The sequence below is a fragment of the Typopeltis vanoorti genome, chromosome 5 (assembly GCF_054136105.1).
Source record: "Typopeltis vanoorti isolate ZY-2024b chromosome 5, IOZ_Tvanoo_1.0, whole genome shotgun sequence".
NCBI lineage: Eukaryota > Metazoa > Arthropoda > Arachnida > Uropygi > Thelyphonidae > Typopeltis > Typopeltis vanoorti.
Genome location: NC_143553.1, coordinates 133,107,535 through 133,129,170, shown reverse-complemented (window position 1 = coordinate 133,129,170; position 21,636 = coordinate 133,107,535). Strand labels below are relative to the sequence as shown.

The window sequence follows — 21,636 nt, the reverse complement described above, 5'->3', positions numbered from 1 at the left end:
TATCTGCTATAAGTCAAAATGACATCCATTATAAGATGGTTAAACATCTGTCATCACCCCCATGAATTACCTCTTCTACTTATTCAACAGAATTTTTCTATGAGAATGAATTTCCAGAATCCTAACAAAAGACAATTATTATTGCTTTTCCAAAGCTAGGTAAGGATCCAAAAATGCTGACAAATTATCATCCAATTGCTCTCATCACTGTTTGGAAAGAGTGGTCTTTCTAGTGCACTCATGGATCCAACATTTGTTCTCTCAGATAAGGGGGTCTCATTCGGATCTGGATATTTGCCTATATTGGATTCTTAATGATGTTGGGAATAACGAACACAAGGCTGCAGCTATTGTAGTTCACTTGAAAAAAACATCCCAGTTGCAAACATCGAGGAATAGAGTGATAAACATCAAACTCTACCAGATAAAACCTGTAATTACACTGTAGCAGTCCAGTTTGTAAAGTTATTAGAGAGGAAGTTGTCTTGCTCAGCTCCACATAACCTATACTCATCAACTCCCAATAGGAAGGAATGGGAGTTGATGATATGCCTATTTATGAGTATTGTTCAACAGTTTTAACCATTCATCACATTTTACTAGACTGTCCTCATTACTAAATTGTAATGAGAATAGAGTATATCCATTCTTTGACTATTTTCCACGCTACCTTATACACTCAGGCAGATTTTATCGTATACATCAGATATACCAAGTGTTTTTAAATGTTTGCAAAAAATTGATCTTTATATATCAGTTTTACCTTACTTATATATAGCAATTTTTTAGTCTTTTTATCTATTGATATGCCATATTACAGCTTCAGTTGTTGATGTACTATAAAAAATCAAAAACAGCAGCAGTTTTCTGATGCAGTGACTTAACCACTTGAGCAATGTGGTCCTAAACTTTAACTCTCTCTACCATCACCCCATATTTTCAGATTCATTAACAGTGAGAAAAATTATTATTAATATAATACTCTTGCTGCCATATCTGTCAAAAATGTATGATCATGCAGTTAGCAACATTGTAATGGCATCATTATCATTTTCCAATAAAACCAGTTTGTTCAGATCAGCCTGCAAGGATTCTGTTTAAGAAATGTTTCTTCTCACCCTTTTGAATTTTGCATAACTAATAATTGTATTACTATTCACCTTAAGGGAAATCAAGATAAAGAAATAAATAGAAGAATCATTATTTGTATGTTTATCTGGAGATTTATCTGTATGTTTAAAAAGAAAGCTATTCAATGTGTGTATTATTCACATATTAGGATAATATGTGACAGTAAATTATATCTACTGTCCTTATTAGAGAGAGATGATTGGAGTAGAGGATATTGCGAGGTATTGTGAAATGTAAATTATTTAGATTGGCTAGCAATATTCGCAGATAAACAGGTGAAAGATGAACAAATGAAAAGAGAAAGAAAATTGCCAGAAATCAAGATGGAGGGATGATATGAGATGGTGGTGATAGAGATTTGACATGAGATGGTGAGTATTAGCTAAAGACAGAAACAACTGGAAAGTTAGGTGGGAGGGAACTATATCCTGCAGTGGATGGAAAGAAGCTGAAGAAGACTATTCAGACAATCCCAGTATCATTAATATTGAATAGAAATAGTGGATATTAAAGATCCAACATTATTAATTATTAACCTCAACATTATTAATATTCAAGTTAAATGACATTGGTCTGAGTGCAGAACCTTGTGGTACTTTTGATTGCCCTCCTCTTATTCTCAGTACCTCTATACATTATCCTTTGATATATGTCAGTTAGTCACTTCACTCTCACAACCAATCTATTTTGCATATTCATCCCTTGAAATTTGTATAACACTCCATTGTTGAATCCTGTCAAAGTCTACAAATTCCAGAAGTATTGTGACATATCCATTCCCCTTATTCACAGTCATTCTGTTATAAACTTTATTTGTAAAGCATTATTATTAAGAGAGACTTCCAGGGAGTCAGGGACTCATCGAGGGAGGCCACATTCTACACGCACCATTGAATTCATTCACACTGCTTGCACTCACAATATCCAATGACAATCCATTCCAGTTATGCACCACCCTATAAGAGAGAAATCTAGCCCTCACCCTCCCTTCTTAATGGCATTCATTCTCAACTTCCATGGATGCCCTCTTGTCCTATCCCCACTCTCCATAAAACGAAAAATTCCATCAACTGAAATCATGTATGACCCTTTCAGAAGTTTGTAGGTCTCAATCATATCACATCTCTTTTTCCTGTTTGCTAGTGTCTGCAGTCTAAATTTGTCAGTTTCTCTTTATAATCAGTATTCCACAATCCTGATATTATTTTTAACACTCTCCTTTGCACTCTCTCCAATATATCAGAATCACAGTGGAAACCAGGAGACCAGACTTGCGCACAATAGTTGAGGTGAGGTCTTATCAAGGCCTTTTAAAGAGACAAAATAACATCCTTATCTTTACATGGGAATGTTTGTTTCAATATCTTTTGAATTGTATTTACAATATTTGCTAACATGGCCCCTGAACTTCAACTTCTTATCTACTAACACTCCAAGATCCCTAGCCTCATCAGTTTCTTCTGGCATAATCCTACCAATATAATATGACATTGGATTTCTAATCATGCCGAGGTGAATGACTTTACATTTACTGACATCCATTTTCCCATGCCCACAATTCCAGCTTATTCAAATCATTCTGCAAGTAGTGTATATCAGCAGCATTCCTGATTACCCTGCCTATCTTTGCATCATCAGCAAATAGCTATATGTTACTTGTCAAATCCTTCCCAATATCATTAATGTACAGATTGAATAACAGTGGACCAAGCACTGATCCTTATGGTACACCACTGGTTATCTTAAATATTGCAGACTCACATCCCCCTTTTCCACTTTTTGATATCTATTAGTCATCCATCCTCTTATCCATGCTAATATTTTATAATCCAAACCCATATTCTCCAATTTATGCAACAGTATACCATGCTGTATTCTGTCAAAAGCCTTAGCAAAATCAAAAAGTATCATGGTTTATCCTTTTCACTTGTTTATTTCAATGGCAACATTGTTATAGAATGTGAGCAAGTTGCTAAAACATGATTTTCTCTTAGTAAACCTCTGTTGCTCATTGCAAAGTAGAGATTCACTGTTAACCCATTTCTGAATGCAAGCTCTAATCAATTTTTCCAAAATCTTCATCACTACTCCTGAGATACTAATTGGTCGATAGTTGGATACGTCAGTCTTTGCACTACCCTTGTACAATTGAATTACCATGCATTCTTTCCATTCCTGCAGAATCTTTCCTATTCTGAAACTCATATTAAACAGCCTGGTCAAAAGGAATAGCCAGTTCAGTTAAACACTCTTTTAAGAGTGTTCAGTTTAACTGCCATTAGGTCTCATGGGATATCAGCACGTTTGCGTTAGCACACACGTGCTGATATCCCATCAAACTCTATTGCTGAATTTTTATTCAGTTTGTGCAACAGCTTTAATACCTCATCCTCATACACCTGAGTTTCTTCATCCAGTGAAGAGGTAGCAGTGAGCTCAGTGTCACATACACCAGGTTGATAGCTTTTAACAGAATTGTCACTCATTAGTTGAACAACCTCTTCTGCATCTGTAGGCATCACATCATCTTCATTTAGAAAAGTTATTCTTTCATATTCATTCTTTCTTTTACTTGCAACATATCGATAGAATTCTTGTGGGTTGTCTTTAGCATGCAGAGCCAGTTTCTTTTCATACTTGGGCTTTGCTTTCCATACAACAGTTGTGACTATTCTAGTAGCCTGCTGCTCTGCTTATATTTTCATAACAGACATCATCCTTATGCACATGGTATTCCTTCTACATTATCCTTTTCTTACGAATCTCTTGCTTAATAAGATTACACATCCATTTGACTCCTACTCTATTTATTCTTGGAACTCTCAGGACGCACTCTGATATAGCATCTTTAGGTATTGTTTAAATGTTTCCCATGCATTGTTGATATTCTTCCCATCCAGCAACTGATCCCATTCCACTGAACTCTGTATACTCCTCAGTTAATCATAATTTCCTGCTTTGTAGTTCAGCATATAACCTTTTCTGAATGGAACATTCATAAACTTAGTCACTTCCCTTGATCACTGTCACCAGCTGGCGTCAGAGGGTGTTTCATTTAGACATAACTATTCTGCCTCCAGCTGGTGACAGTTTCTTTTTTCTTTTTTTTTTTTTAAATCAAATTTAACACTCTTTGGCCTCTGGTTCCTTCTGTCATATGCTGCTTAAGGAAGTTGTCTTGCAATAGCTCAATAAATGCATTTTCATTCTTGTCATGAGATTCTACTACTACCCAATCAATATTTGAATAATTAAAGTCTCCCACTATGTTTACTGTTTTCATGCTCATCTTTTCTATTTGGTGATGCATTTCTTCATCACTAGTAACCGATCTACCAGGTTTGTAACAACACCCCACTATGTAATTGATCTTGTTAATTTCACCTCACACCAGATGGCTTCAAACTCATTGCCATATGAAATATTGTTAGTAGTACTACAATCATAGGTCTCAATTCTAACTGGATTCAAGTCATCTGATATCATTAGCAGCATGCTCTCTGCTATGTGATCCTCTCTATCCTTCCTAAAAAATTCTGAACCCTTTACACTCGATACCAGTTAGTATGTCTGATTCTGATAGCCAGGTCTCACTAATATCTACAATCTGAAGTCCCAACATAGTGACTAAGGCAACAAACTCAACCTCTTTGTTTCTGATACTCCTAGCATTTATGTACAGATATAATTATCTACCTGCATGTTGTTTTGTATACTCTTGTCTGCAGTCTGCATGACACAGTTAGACGACTTGCAGATCTCTATTTTTCTCTAGTGCTTTATACATGTAGTCATATTTGCACATGTTTGATTGGATCCAAACTGGACGAATGCAAAGTCAAAATCATTCTCTCTTTGTCAGCATTTCCATGACAAGCCCATTCTCATCATTAATAGAGTTATATAATGTTGTCACTCTTACACTCATATTCTGACTATTCCTCCCTTTATAATTTAGTTTCCCGACTCTCTGTGTTAGGTCTCATACCAGTTATGTTTCTAGACTTCTGATACCAAATGCATTCAGGTATTACTGAAAGAAGTTTCTGAAACTGAACAATTTTTGAAGCAAAGAACTGCTGTCTAGTAACCAATTCAAATGAGCCTACCTTTACTTTTGCTTGTATTTTTAACTTTTTTTTTATGTTGTAATTATTTCTTTCTATTTATTGAAGATATTTTGCTCTTAAAGCAGTGTAAGTATTTTGTAAGTAAGATTTCATAAATCCTCCTATGAAATTATTGCAAATTTACCTGAATGATTAGAACTGCAACAACCAGATTTGGTATTTAGTTTCTACCCAAAACAGCATGTGGATTTGGTTAGCCCTTTTATAGTTGCATGTTCCCCAGTCAAACTGATGTCTAATTTATCTGAGCAGTAAGAGAGTTAAAAGCATATTTGTTATAAAGCTTTCCCCTCATCAGAATTTAAAGGAAATCTACCACGTTTGGTGTGATACCATACCATTAAATTTTTGTTCATACCACCTTTTGGTGGTATATATGCTACGGTTAAAGTGATAAATCCGGTTATTATTAATAATTATCGGTTAAAGTGAATAATTTACGAGAATTAATCACTTTAACTGGTTAAAGTAAATAATTCCTAGAGGAGTCTGGTAAATGTAATAAAAACATGTTTATAGGTTTTATATATAGGTTTTCATTCTCAATAGAAATTATAACAGCTTAGGTTAGGTTAGTTTATAATGAAAAAAGTAAGGAAAGTACTTTTTTTGCACTCAATGAAATCAGAAATCATTATAAACTAACCTAATCTTTATTGGTTGGAAATCATTATAAACTAACCTAACCTTTATTGGTTAGGTTAGGTTATAATGAAAAAAGTAAGGAAAGTACTTCTTTTGCACTCAATGAAATCAGAAATCATTATAAACTAACCTAACCTAAACTAACCTAACCTGGATGTCGCATGTTGACCCAGAGTGTAGTCATAGTTTGTCATGGTCAGATTAATGGGGATGAAAGATAAATGTTGTTGTGGGCCGAGCTTAATGATTGCGGGCAGATAAATGGGGATAACAAATAAAAGTTGTTGTGGGCAGATGAATGGGGATTATAGATAAACTTCGTTGCTGTACCTCTTTCCTCATCAATGGAGAAAAACACTGATCAGTTCCTCTCTGATTTATCTATTATCCCCATTCATCTGCCCACAACAACTTTTAATGTTATCCCTATTTATTTGCCCGCAATCATTAAGCTCGGCCCACAACAGTGTTTATCTTTCATCCCCATTAATCTGCCCACGACAAACTACGACTACACTCTGGTTCAACATGCAACATCCAGGTTAGGTTAGTTTATAATGATTTCTGATTTCATTGAGTGCAAAAGAAGTACTTTCCTTACTTTTTTCATTATAACCTAACCTAAACTAACCTAACCAATAAACGTTAGTTTATAATGATTTCCAACCGAAAGGTTAGGTTAGGTTGGTTTATAATGATTTATGATGTCTAATTTCATTGGGTGCAAAAGAAGTACTTTCCTTACTTTTTTCATTATAAACTAACCTAACCTAAGCTGTTATAATTTCTATTGAGAATGAAAACCTATATATAAAACATGTTTATATATAGGCATGTTTTTATTACATTTACCAGACTCCTCTAGGAATTATTCACTTTAACCGGTTAAAGTGATTAATTCTGATTATTCACTTTAACCAGTAATTATTAATAATAACCAGATTTATCACTTTTAACATATACATAAATTTAAGGAGGCCTGTGAAATTCTTATCAACCACCCTAATCTTAACAATAATGATGGTCTAAAAATCCCAAGAATATGGAAGGCACATATTTTAAAACACATAACCGTTTTGCCCAGGAGTTAATTATAAATAGGAGTATAAGTAATCCAGGATCTTAACTCTAATATAATAACTCTCATGTTAAATTAGGACACCACTTCTGATATTTATCAAAAGTGCAATAATACTGTTATTATTAGTTATTATTATTATTATTATTACTACATAGTGCAGTAAGTAGCATTGTGGTGATCTGCTGTGATATTCATGTTTCCAGAAACCCATTATGAGCAATATGTGAGTACCGTATTTGCCAGCATATAAGACACGCTTTTTTCTTTGAAAATAGGTCTGAAAAACAGGGTGCGTCTTATACATCAATACTCAGTTTTTTATTACTTTCATTTCTGGAAAGTTACTCTGTTCTTAGTTACGTGATTTCCCTTGCTTCCTTGTGGTGTGAGAGCATTCCAGTTACGTAGAGTTCAGTGGATGGCATGTGCGGTCATCGACGATCACAGCTGTGTTCCTGTTCAACTTTCCAATTGTTATCGCAATTGTTACGAACAGTGATAAATTTCTGCCGTTAAATTTTCTCTAAATTTCTTGGCAAATTATGGCTGAAAAAACCTTGCCATTGCTACAGTATTGCATACAAGCTACGTGTGATTGTGTATGCTAAAGAACATGGAAACAAGGCTGCAGAGAGGCATTTCGGGCCACCCCCAATTGAGAAAATGATAAGAACTTTGCAGAATCAGGAAGAGAATCTAAAAAATCTTTTTTTTTCTAAAAAGTGTATACAAAAAAGGGGATGCGTCTTATAGGCCAGTGTGTCTTATATGTTATATAAGACACACTGGCCTATAAGACGTAAATATTAAGATTAGTGATCAGAGCTTATTCTACTTTTACCATGAGTTGCCTTGGTCTTGCACTACCTGCAGGGTCAGCTAGACTTGCAAAACTTGCAGGTGCAAACTTGACTTGTTTGTCTGTTTGCTTACTTGGGAAATGGAGTAAAACCAGGTTTAAAATAGCTTGGTATCTTTAACATTTATTATACCCAAGGTAAAATACTTTCTACATATATATATATATATATATATATATATATATATATCATCTCATCTCATCTTCCTTTTACCTCGCGGTGTCGAGGGTTTATTAATCATTGGACCTCAAACCGTTCACAGGATAAGGTGGTCAGCCCTTCACTCTGGTGTATCTTATGTCCTGTAGTGTTGAGTTCTCAAGGCCGGTTTGCCTGCTTTGTGGGATGAAAAACCCTAGGATAAAGGGGGGGGGGGACCTACTGTCCATGTCCAAGACTGGGTGACTTGGCTATGGCTGAGGAAGATCCTTCAACTCTTCATGTCACTGACGGAAATTGAACCTAGGATACTCCTTACCAATATGGTTGTGAAGTGCACAGCCACTAGGCTAACCGCACGGACCCAAAGTTCTGTGATTTTGAGTTGAATTGTGAAAGAGTGTTGAATAGTTGCTGCATATTTTTAATATGTTTAGAACAATGTGGGAATTATTGTTGACAATGTTGGGTCTCTCTATGTTTGATATAATTCAGAAAACATCACTCATGTTGCATGCTGGAAGAATTGGGGAGAAAGTAAACCTGGTCTGTGGCTCTAGAATCCAATAAACAGAGTGGTGGAAGATGAGTTTCAATGGGCAGCAAAACTTATCTACTGCCTAGTGGTCCCATATACTACCATAGGGGTTTGGTCTTTCTTCTGAGTGTGAATGTCATGCCTCTTTCCTCTGTGTGATGATTCATTACCTCAGTCCTCTGTAATGATACAGTAATTGTTGATTTGGGAAGATTATTACATTGTAAAGTCTGTGCGATTTGGTCAGTATTATGTGTTTTTGTTACATTTTTTATCAATTTGCTTATTTTTTTAACTAAGAATTGTAGACAACTTGTATAATAATATGTTACACTTTCATTAATGGAAGAGACCGAGTCTGAAGTTTTCTTCTAATATGTGGAAAATTTATTTTCTGTTATGAATAGTAGAAAATGAATAGTTTGTTAATATTAAAACAGTAACATTAAAATATAAACACTAATAGATTGTTTCTGTATAAATTAAATGCTTTTACATGAACAAGTTATCATTAAATATCCTTCTGTTTTAATTTTTTAGATAGATCAAATCCCACAAGCAAAATTTGTCCTAAGCATGCAAGGTATTACTACTTTTCTTACTAAGTTTTTTCCGTAAAGTCCAGTTATAAAAATTAGTTTATGCCAAAGTTCATTAATATTATTCATAGATGATAATGTTGTTCTTAAAGAAACTGAAATAGGAGTTATAAGTTCAGAAACATAAATTAATTATTGTACTTTTTTGTGTTATGAATCAATGTAAGTTGAAAAGACTGATTTCTAATTTATCTACTTTCATATATACCTGATTTCTACAGCGGACTCTCCTCACTAACCTTACCCACCTTTGGTCAAAGGCCACCATAGAAAGATTTGTGTAGTTGCCCATGATATTTCTAAGGCATTTGATTGTGTATGGCATCCAGGTCTTCTTGCTTTGCTACCATCTTATGGTCTCCTCCCCCATCCCACCTTGGATTGCGAACTTTCTCTCTAGTGGTTCATTGCATATCATAGTAGATGGCTTCCTATCATTAAATTTCTTTGAGTGCTGAAGTACCCCAGGATTTTTATACCCTCACCCATGCTTTTCTTCCTATACATCAGTGACTCTTACTTCATATCCCAACAATTCTAGATTTTCCATAACTGCCTTAAATGGTCTCCTCATCATTCCCAAGTAGAGATAATCTAGTGAATTTCATTGCTCTTAAAACATAATCCTAGTGTAAAATCTCTTGTGGTGAAACAGAAATAATTTTCACTTATATCGATTTTACATGGGCCATAAAATACTTATAATTAGAAGTGTATATAGCAGCGGTGACCAGAGTTTTTGCAGCAAGAGCCCTAGTTACCTACCAGAAATTGTTAGCCACAAATTAACTTTTTGTTAATTGTTAAGAGCCACAAATTTACTTTTTTGGAACATTTTTAAGGGCAACATCAAAAGCTTCCTTAATATCAATGCCACGAGTACTATCTTTTAATGCTATTAAATCTAATAATTCTTCTCGCATCACTCTGTCCTCAAGAACGAAACAAATAAAAATTGCTAATTGTGGTTGGTCTGTAATGTCAGTTGATGCTCATAAAAAAATAATCGAACCTGTGTGACCTAAGGGAAGTGACCACCACTTCTGAATAATTCAGAATTGCTTGAGACTAAAATTGATTTAAGGGTTATTATACATGATTAGCTATTCTCATGTATGTAAAAGAAATAAAATTTCTTTTACACAATCCTTAATGGTTAAAGTCATTAACAAAAATAAATTTTTAAGGATTAATACACTTGAATTACAGCTACCTAGATTGAGGAATTTGCTCCAAACAAAGGCTTTTCCACAGTCTATGTTACTAGCACATGTAAGGGTATACTTTATGACATTGAAAAGGTGGGGGAGCAAGCTAAGTAGATTACGGACGGACTAAAATAGGATAATAGTATTATAAGTGAGTTTGAGATAAGAACTTAGAGGCATTTTTATATTAGCTCAAGCAGACACGAGAATAACGAAAGCAAGAGGGGAATCACATTGAAGTAAAAAGTAACGTTTACGTTATAAACGCAAACAAAATAATAAAAATAAAATGTTACAAATGGTGCAGTTTGACATAATAATAAAATAATAGTAATAAATAATTATTACACTAGCTTATTAACCACAGAAAGATCCTACTTCACTCTCTCTTTCTTTTGATAATTTGCCAACTACCAATCTACATATAATTTTTTTCTTCTTCAGTTGACTATCACATCTAGCTTTATCCTGACATACATCTAGCACATCCATAGCTCCTTAACCTAAAAAAAACTTATTTTCATTCAAAATACTACTTCTCTCCTGCTCAACTCCAAACACTTTATATCAATATCCTTGGCATATTGTTCTCATATTTGGGTGGTGCACCTAAAACTCCCTAGGAATTCTTAATTGTATACAGATGTAGATGACCTCTCTCTCTCTCTCTCTCTCTCTCTCTCTCACACACACACACACAGAAGGACCCCTATAGTTTTGTTTCTGAATTGTCTTTTTTTACAGGTACTTCCATAGACAATGCTCCACTGAACTGACCAGCACCATTCCTTTGCTTTCTTCTAATCATATAAGGAACATAAGCACCCAGTGGTCAACATCTATACATATACATAGTTCAACTTCAAATTTATAAAACCAGCTTCTCATCTTCTTCCTTCATTCTGTCTACCTCTTTTCCTTGGAACAATTTTTCCCACACTGTTTTTCCCAGTGAATTTAATCCCCAGCTCTTCGAGAAGCATGTTAATTGATTAGATTCCTTATTTTTCTTTCACTTGCCCTCACATGGCATTGTTATGTTATAGGTTTTATAACTTCTTGTGTGGGATTAATAAGGATAAGGTAATTCTGACATGAAGCATTTCTTGATCGAATATAATAATTGATAACAGCATGAAGTGCAGTGTTCTATTAATTGGCAGTGAGAATCAAGGTTTAAACTTCAGATGTGTACAATATCATTGGAGGAAGAGTGAACTCTAAAACAAAAATCAGACCATAGACATACACAACTAAGGAATTATGAAGTAAAATGTTTGCAAATACAGGTCAACACAAACTTACAAACATAATATGTACATGAAAATGTGTTTGTAAGTTGAATTTATTCTTTTCATAAGATATATTGTTAATTTTTGTTATGTGTTCCTGAAATAATATACTTTAATACAAATATAGTAAAAATGAATAATTCCAAAATCATGTGTTTTGATTAACTAATTAGATTAATTAAACACTGGTTTTATTTTGGTATTTTCATGAAAAGAAATCACAGTATTAGTGCCTGACTGTATATTAACATATTATAAACACATGATGATAAACACATGATTGATATAAAGTTATTAATTTTGTATTAAATAATTAATACAAGAATATTAATGATGTATTTTTGCAATAAAAGTTTATTGTACAAACACAACTTAAAAATAATATTTTTTTCACTTTTTTGTTCTTTCTTTTCTTAGCAAATTTGTTTTTAGCAGGCCAACTCTGTTAATGCATTTGTGGTATTGAAAGAATGCATTTTTTTTTTCCTATTTTGATTTTGAATCCACTTTTTTAAACAGTATTCCATGTCTTTGATGATGATATTTACTTTTTTTTTTGCATATAACTACAGACTGAACAGAGGTTGCACTGAGTATAATCACAAAGTTTTTTGTTTGTCTTTTAAAATTGTTGTAATGTTAAAACATTGGACGTTACACACAACCAAGTTGAAGTCATTGATTTGCTATTTTTATACTGCTTAATTATGACCAGCTTAGTTTCTTTTGAAATCAGTTGAAATTTATTTTTTGCCACTTTTAGCACTTTCACAATCACTGTCTCTGTTCATTTTCCATATTTCAAAGTTAATTAAAAGAAAAAATAGGATGATATATATACCATTCTATTTTTTCTTAACCTTGAAATACATGTACTTTTAATGTGTGGAATGTGTTCAGCAGCTGAAGAATATTTAACATGGCATAGAAAGGGGAAGGAATTACTGGGTTAAACATTTTCCATTGCACATTGTAAAATATCGGTGAACTTAAGTCAATGTAAAACGTTCATAAGTGTGAAGTTTTGTGTTTATAAAATGAATTCAGAATTGAAGTTTATTAGTCTCTACACTGTCCATAAATACAAATTGTTCATATCTTGAAAGTTTATTAGTAGAAGTTCACCTGTATGGAAAATAACAATTATATTATGTACTCAAGAATGTAAAGAAATCAGCTAGACAAAGACAAAATCATATAGAAATTACCTGAGCAAATGAAATCACCCTGTTAGCTTACTGAGTGGAGGATGATTTTCATTGTTCAATGTGAGAATACCATCCTCTTTGATTGAAATAGCTTGTTAAAGTACTGCGTTTGGTCTTTAGCATAAGGTTCATGGATTATCTAACCCATAGGCTTATAACTTCTGTGTGGATGGATTATCACCAAAAAATATACATTTAAAGAATACACAAAAATTAACTTAGGAAACTTAAATTATTCACAATGATATTAGCTACAAATATCATAGGAAGACTTTGGAAAAATATCAATAAAAATTTTTATTGTGCTGGTATTGAAAAATCTTCTGAAAGCTACTTAAAAAACAACTAGAAATGATGGAAAACACCCCACCAGAAACTGAAACAAAATAAGTAGTCTGATGTAAAGATGGAAGAAAACATTCATGTGGAATGTGGTCATAAAAATATTAAAAGTATTGAAATAACTCACCAAAAGTTATTGGCATTAGTGAGACTTTGCTAACAGCAGATGATGTAGTTACAGGGATAGAATGTGAAAGGTTTAGCATTTTCAGGGATGATAGAGAAAAGATAGAAGAGATACAGCTTGATAATGGCAGATGGATTGCAGCCAAAAAAGAGTGGGGGGACAGGCAGTTGGATGGCAGTTCTTTTGAGACAGTCTGATGTGAGATTGAGGCCAATGAGATAAAATATATGGTTGTTTGCTGCCATATATTTTATCTGTATCGTGTATCTGTGGTCAAGGGGTTCTACGGATGATGTAGAAGACCAAATTAGTACAATGAGTACAGGTTGAGTGATTATTATGGGGATTTCAGCTATAGAAATATAGATTGGAAAGAAGAAAGATCACGTGGTAGGAAGGAAATGAAATGCATACACCCACCAAGAGATAATTACTTGAGCAGCATATGATGGAGGGGATTTGGGATATGAGAGTATTGGATTTGGTCATAGAATTAGAAGAACTATCTATAACCAAGCTGGCCACATTGCCTCCAATTGGGAAGAGCAATCAAGCCATTTTGACTTGGAAGGTTGCAAAACATGGGGAATATTCTGTCACTAAGGAGTATATATGGATATTCAAGGCAGATAATTATGACAAGCATAGCAGAAAGTGGGAAGCTATGCCATGGCATTAAAACCTCAAGAAAAGATATTAGCGGTGTCTGGGAGACAGTTAAGAGGTATCTGGAGGAAACAATATTAGATTATACACCCAGAGTCAGGCAGATTAATTAGGTAGGAGTTAGAAGGATGAGAGGTATCATTAAGCAGGAGCTGCAATTTCACATAAGCATTACAAAGGTTAGGCAAGAAAGGTGACTGGCATAGCTAGGAAGGCAAAATCAGATTATGAGAAGAACCTATGTTGTAATAGATTTCACGGTATGATATGAACACAGATGGATAAGAAAATAACTATTTATTAACTTAAAAGCTAATAAATCCATCTGTGTTCCATCTATGTTCATATCATACTGTTAAATCTATTACAACATGTCTGACGAACACATAAGCCTATCCACGCGTATGAGAAGAAACTAGCTGAGCAGACCAAAGAAAATGCCTAAGAGTGCCTTCGTTATTATTATTATGTTACACCTCCAGGGAGTCCAAAGACGCATCAAGGGAGAATATGCCAACAGCATCGAATGATTGACCCCTTCCAACTACTAACCGCGCTCAAACTTGCTTAACTTTTTGCATGCGCCATTAGTAGCAGAGGCTCTACCAATCGATCAACCTTTGCTGTGGCAAGTAAGAGGAAGAATGTCCATGGAAGGATAACGTTAACAAGTGCTAATGGTAGAGAGGTTACAAAACCAGATAAAATAGTAGAATCACTGAGTGACCACTTTGCAAAGGTATGTCATTTAAGTGAGGTTACTGTTGTGACATACAGTATGTGACAGATTGATGTGGGAACAGAAGTGGATGAATTGGAGGTTCATAGGATATTGCAGAATTTCAATGTAAATACAGCTATGAGATTACAAGGGATATCAGCTAGCATTTTATTATTATTATTATTATTATTATTGCTGACACTTCCAGGGAGTCCAAAGACTCATCGAGGGAGGTCACCTACTCTACAGCTCTCTGTCTCTACCACTCAATCCACCATCTACACCAATGCCATCTACCGCCCGCCACTGTTGTGTCCTGAATAATCAAAATATAAGTGGGACAAAACATTAATTTATTCAGGAACAACTAACCTTGATTGTAAGTAGAGAATGTTGTGTTTTGACAATGAATGCCGTGTATATATATATAAATAACAGAAAGATAGAAGTGAAGAAATAATTAATATGAAAAATATGTGAGACTTAACCTGTTTTGTAGGAAGTCTAATAGTAAATTTATTTAAGGTATTAATTTATTAAACGTATCCCATTTCATGTAGTATAAGAAAGTAAAGTGTATAAACTAAGGTCCAAGGGTCACACTTTAGCCATCCAGAATAACGTATGGCCAGAGGGAAAGTGAAGTTATAGGAAAAGGAAGCTAGAACGCTTTCTAGGAAAACACGCCACACGCACATAGAGGAGTGCACGTAGCGCGATAAACAACGTGGCGAATTGCGCGAATCTCCGAGATTGAAGCGGGCAATATAAATGCCAATCCCCCCCACACACACGGGGCTTTTTGGTTCCTGTTTCCTGACCTTGTGGACGTTGGCTCTCTTTCTCCGCCAGTGGAGAAGATTCTAGGCTGGCCGTAGAAGTTATGAGTCGTCTGCCATAGCGTGCGAGTTAGAGCTAGCTATTTCCTCAGATCAGGATAGCTATGCTATATCGTGCAATGGTAATCCAGATGTGTGCCTGCGATACTGGTGAAAGTCCTGAGCGGCACATAGCCTTTCCAATTCGGAGAATCTGGCCGTGCAGCTATCGTATGTTACCCAGAGAATTGTAGACCTTAAAGGGGCCTTGATGTCCAGACAAGGCTGAAGAAAGAACTGGAAATCATTCCAGGAACGGTAATGTAGATTGTCATATTCTGATTTCCAGTTGGTAAAATTGCAGTTAAAAATTTGTGTGTGAATTCTATAGGATATTTTGTGTAATGGACATATTGTAAAGAACTTCAGGAACTATTCTTATTTTGGCATTGACCTGTCCCTGTTTGAGAAATGTCTCCCTAGAAGGGATTTGTATAAGAGATGATTGTGATATGTTGTGAGATATAACTAGTGATCACGTGAGTGATAAAGGATAGGCTACATAAGCTAGAAGTTTGTTAAATTATATATAGAAGTGGTCCAAGTAATTTGTTCTTGTATTGTAATGTTCATATTGAAATTGAGATCTTGTTAGCAACGCGATATAGTTAACCATGCATTTATATTTTCTCATGTATAATTTCTTGATTGAATAAATATGTTTCATAGCATTTGCCCGAGTCCCGCTTGTTATATGAATTCAAATAGCCACTCATAAAATTACCATCGAACCTAGCAGGAGGGACCCACGAGTATAATTTGATATTTAGAGCCACGACTGCATGCAAAGATAAAGAGAATAGGAATTAGTTTATTTTATTGTTGGAAGTTTATTACTGTGTATCACTCTGAGAGAGCCACCTTGGATAAGAGCCTCGTCTATCCTCAGTATTGGCTGACGCAATTAAAAAATAAATTTGTCAATATTTATCAGGTGAACTGTCTCAGAGGATATGTTTAATTGGCAGCGTCCCATACTTGGACAAAGCCCTAATCATAAGTTAAATTACACGTGACTAAACTTAAGAGCGGCCTGAATTTAGCTTGTTTAAAGAAAGGGGAATTTGTATGAGTGAGTAGGGTATACATAACTAATAAGAGTAGATAAAGATATAACGGTAATAAAGTTAAAGAATATGCTACCAATATAGAGGATAGGTACATAACACCACCACTACTAATATTTTTCAAAGACAATCACAAACATCCATGCCCATGGCGGGATTCGAACCTGCAGCCTTTTGGCTGGAGAGCAGATATGCTAACCACTCGGCCAATCAGGCCGGCATCAAGGTGATGTAAAGAGCCTGCAGGATGATTTAAATAGGTTTAAATGCATTTTGGGATAAATTGATTATAAGCTGTGTACCACATTGATAGATCAGTACCCCCAGGAAATAGATGAAGCTATGGATTTGGTATGTGGTAGTAGATATAGAATTGAAGTTTAAAGGGTCCTTTCTTTTATGTTGCACAGTGATCATCCCATTTTATGAGAATATGCAAGTGAAGTGCAATGCCTCTGACTAAATTCTTTAAGGCTCAGCTCTGATAGAGTTCCAAGGGAGTAAAAAGAGGCCAAAATTATTCCTTTGCATAAGGCAGACTCTAAGACTCTGTAGCAAATTATAGACAAATCAGTAACACAGGAGTGATGGTAAAAGCACTGGATAAGTTGTCAAAGAACAAATTCAGGAATGGGTGTATAAGAATATAATTCTCTACCGTGGTAGCATGGCTTTGTGAAGGGTTGGTCATAGCTTAATAATTTAGTAACTTTCTATAATAGTGACAGCTGAGTTGGATAAAGTGAATGGCTACATGATGATTCTGCTGGATTTTACAAAGGCATTTTGACTGAATACCACATGGAACTCTGTTACACAAATTAGAACAAATTAGGGATGGATATGAACACTGGTTATATGGATATGAGGATGATGAACAGGTACCAAAATGAAATATATGGAAGAACAGAATTCAGGAGAAAGCAGGTGACTAGTGGTGTGCCACAAAGTTCTGTGCTAGGATCACTACTGTTTAATTTGTACATAAATGATATAGGGAAGAGTCTGAAGGGAAATATTTACTTGTTTGTTGATGATGCAAAGAGTTTGCAAGATGATTTAAATAGTTTTAAATGCATTTTTGGATAAATTGATTATAAGCTGTGTACCACATTGATAGATCAGTACCCCCAGGAAATAGATGAAGCTATGGATTTGGTATGTGGTAATAGATATAGAATTGACGTTTATAGGGTCCTTTCTTTTAGTGTTGCACAGTGATCAGCATTCATTTTAGAAATTATGGACCTTACAACCGTGTTATAAATAACTATTTTAATTTCCCGACGTTTCGATCTTCATATTAAGATCATTATCTGAAGTACATACAAATATACAAGGACAAGCTGAGTTACATTATACACTGTAAGCTAAAGAAACAATGATTTGATCACCGGTTAATCTACTGGCATGACCTCTAGTGGAAAAAAAAAATTACAAATAATTAATTTGTTATTTTTTTTCCACCTCCTCCCCATCGAGAAGAAACACCAGGGTTTCTTCTCGATGGGGAGGAGGTGGAGAGGATCCAGAGACGAGTGACCAAGATAATTGCAGGACTATGGAATGAACCTTATGAGAATAGGTTGACGATTTATGGGCTGCAGAAATTGGTTGATAGGTGGAAAAGGGATGATATGATTGAGACATTCAAATTACTGAAGGGTTTTTATAAGATTAATTCAGAAGATATTTTTGAGAATAGTACTCATAGTGGAAGGATTAGGGCCATCCATGGAAGCTTGGTAAGAGTGTGGTTAGCAAGGGTGTTAAGGTTTTTTACTTGGAGAGTGGTAAATGAGTGGAATAAGCTGCCAGAGTCTGTTGATAGATACTGTGTGAATGTTGAATAGTTGTTCTTGACATGATGTTGGGCCTCTCTCGATGAGTCTCTGGACTCCTTGGAGCTGCCTTAATAATAATGTCCAATCCTCACCTTCTTATGGTGCACGCTGTTGGGTATCTACCTGTATACTGAACGAACGAGGATGGGCTGCCAATTTGGGATTTAGCTGACCAAATTGTATTCTTATTGGCTTAAACCAGTATTCAAATGATGGTACAACATGACAAAATTTCATGCTGGATGGGGCGTCGTCCGGTTAAACAAGGACCCCGTTGTTTTCGCCAGGGAACCAGGGCGAACAGCGAAAAGTCAGCTACTGGAACAAATCTGAAAGCACACCCCAACTCAACATCACCAGAGTTAAAGATTGGTACTATAACATAAGAAGCCTGAATGGCAAAGAAATGGAGCTAGCTGAGGAATTGAATAAGTACCAGATCGACATAATAGGGGTGACTGAAACAAAAAAGACAAAAACTGGTGAGATCTGAGCAATAAATACAAGATGTTACTAAATATATGAAGAGCCAAAGGCTTCAATTCGGCGACATGAACTTATTTAAGTTAAGGGATATTGCATCCCATATTGTTTCTTAGCGAATGAGAAACTCAAGAGTTTCATGCCGAATATAGAAACTATATAAAGTTCAGCGATTCCAAGCGTAAGCAAATACCTGGATGGCAGCATCTGACGCATATGTTAGTGCAAACTGAGGCAACTCATAGAAAGGGTGGAGCAAGTTCCAATCACTATTCTTGGTATTTACCCATAATGTGAACTTAGCTCCTAGGAGTTGAATTACTGTTCTACATTATGAGAGAAGGTCACTACCCAGACCGGTTTCAACCTTTATTGAGGTTTCATCGGTGAATAGGTAGACCTAGTTTATACTAAGTTTGTAGCGAACAGAACTTACATCCATTCTATGAGAATTGCCAAGAAGGTGTCCTAATAAATTACTAATTATATGAAGAGCCAAAGGCTTCAATTCGGTGACATGAACTTATTTAAGTTAAGGGATATTGCATCCCATATTGTTTCTTAGCTGAATAAGAAACTCAAAGAGTTTCATGGCGAATATAGAAACTATATAAAGTTCGGCGATTTCAAACATAAGCAAATACCGGTCTGGGTAGTGACCTTCTCTCATAATGTAGAACAGTAATACAGCTCCTAGGGGCTAAGTTCACATTATGGGTAAATACCAAGAATAGTGATTGGAGCTTGCTCCACCCTTTCTATGAGTTGCCTCAGTTTGCACTACCAAATGGGTCAGGTGCTGCTATCCAGGTATTTGCTTACGCTTGGAAGCATCAAACTTTATATAGTTACTATATTCGGCATGAAACTCTTTGAGTTTCTTATTCGGCTAAGAAACAATATGGGATGCAATATCCCTTAACTTAAATAAGTTCATGTCGACGAATTGAAGCCTTTAGCTCTTCATATAAGTAATTTATTAGGACATCTTCTTGGCAATTCTCATAGAAGGGATGTAGGTGTTCGCTACAAACTTGGTATTAACTAGGTCTACCTACTCACTGATGAGACCTCTATAAAGGTTGAAATCGGTCTGGGTAGTGACCTTCTCTCATAATGTAGAACAGTAATACAGCTCCTAGGAGCTAAGTTCACATTATGGGTAAATACCAAGAAGAGTGATTGGAGCTTGCTCCACCCTTTCTATGAATTACCTCAGTTTGCACTACCAAATGGGTCAGGTGCTACTATCCAGGTATTTGCTTACGCTTGGAATTGCTGAACTTTATATAGTTTCTATATTCGTCATGAAACTCTTTGAGTTTCTTATTCGGCTAAGAAACAATATGGGATGCAATATCCCTTAACTTATACAAGATGTTATATTCAGGCAATGACAATAATGGAAAAGAAGGAGTAGCCATAGCATTCAACACAAAATACAAGGCTAATCTTCTTGAATGGCAGGCAGTCTCAAGTAGAGTGATGTATGCAAATATCAGAATGGGGAATTGGACAATGAGACTTATTTGTGTCTATGGTCCCACAGAAGGTTCTACTAAGGTAAAAGTGAGGAATTTTTTGATGCTTTAGAAAAAGCAACTGACACAATAAAAAAGGAAAAGTTAGTCCTTGTTGGGTATCTAAATAGCAGAGTAGGAAATGATTGTCAGACACACAAAAATATATTGGGAAAATTTGGAGAAAAAAGCAAAGCTAATAATAATAATGGCAAATACCTGTTGGATTTCTGCTCAGGACATGGACTGGTTATTACTAACACCATGTTCCAACATAAAAATGTGCACAAATTCACATGGAGAGAAGAAGCAAGGAATAAGAAAAGTCTCATTGACTATGTTATTGTTGATAATGATGTTTTCTCCTTGGTGCAGGACACCAGAGTGTACAGAGGATTTGAAATTGGAAGTGATCACTATTTAGTCTTGAGCAGGATAACATTGAATTTCAGATTAAGAAGAATAACATGTAAGAAAGTTTTAAAGTGAATAAAATTTGAGCAGCTCTCAGATGTGAACTGTAGACAAAAATACACAAAGATTATTGAAGAAAAAATGAAAGAGTTTGAGAACAAGAACCAAATCTTGGAGATTCAGTGGCAAGCCTTGAAGTAAACCCTGATTGATTCAGCCAGAGAGGCATGTGATGAGGTTGTCTGCAAGGATAGAAAAATCAGAACTCCATGGTAGACACAGGAAGTTAAAGAGGCAGTGAAGGAAAAGAAGAAAGCCTATCAAAAGTTTCTGGCAAATATGTCAGCTTGTGCCCCCTTAGAGAATATAGAAACAAATGTAAGAAAGCGAAACATTGTGTAAAACTAGCTAAACAAAAGTCATGGGAGGACTTTGGAAAGAACATAGAAAATAAATATCAAGAAGGTGGTAAGATATTCTGGAGGTTGTTGAAGAAACTTAAAAATGGAGGAAAGAGTGCTGTAAAAGGAATTAGAGATGATAAAGGTGACATGAAAACAGGAGAAAAAGATATCATTGAAGTATGGAGTAATTCGAAAAATTGCTAAATGAAACAAGCAGTAATAGCACAGTGTTAAAAACACTCAACCGGCATACAGGCAGGAATACATATCCATACTTGAAGTAAAAAAAGCCATCAGAGGCATGAAATGTGGAAAGGCA

General features: G+C 35.2%; 1 protein-coding gene across 2 annotated transcripts in view; it reads left to right on the top strand.

Moving 5' to 3' along the window:
* Positions 1 to 21,636, top strand: part of LOC150106826 (uncharacterized) — a 153,688-nt gene that overhangs the window by 80,986 nt on the left and 51,066 nt on the right. For both annotated transcript variants that reach the window (XM_090392737.1, XM_090392736.1), the window contains exon 5: positions 9,085 to 9,127. In XM_090392737.1, coding sequence (XP_090248863.1) covers positions 9,085 to 9,127 — 43 coding nt within the window. The remainder of the gene's footprint in view (positions 1 to 9,084; positions 9,128 to 21,636) is intronic.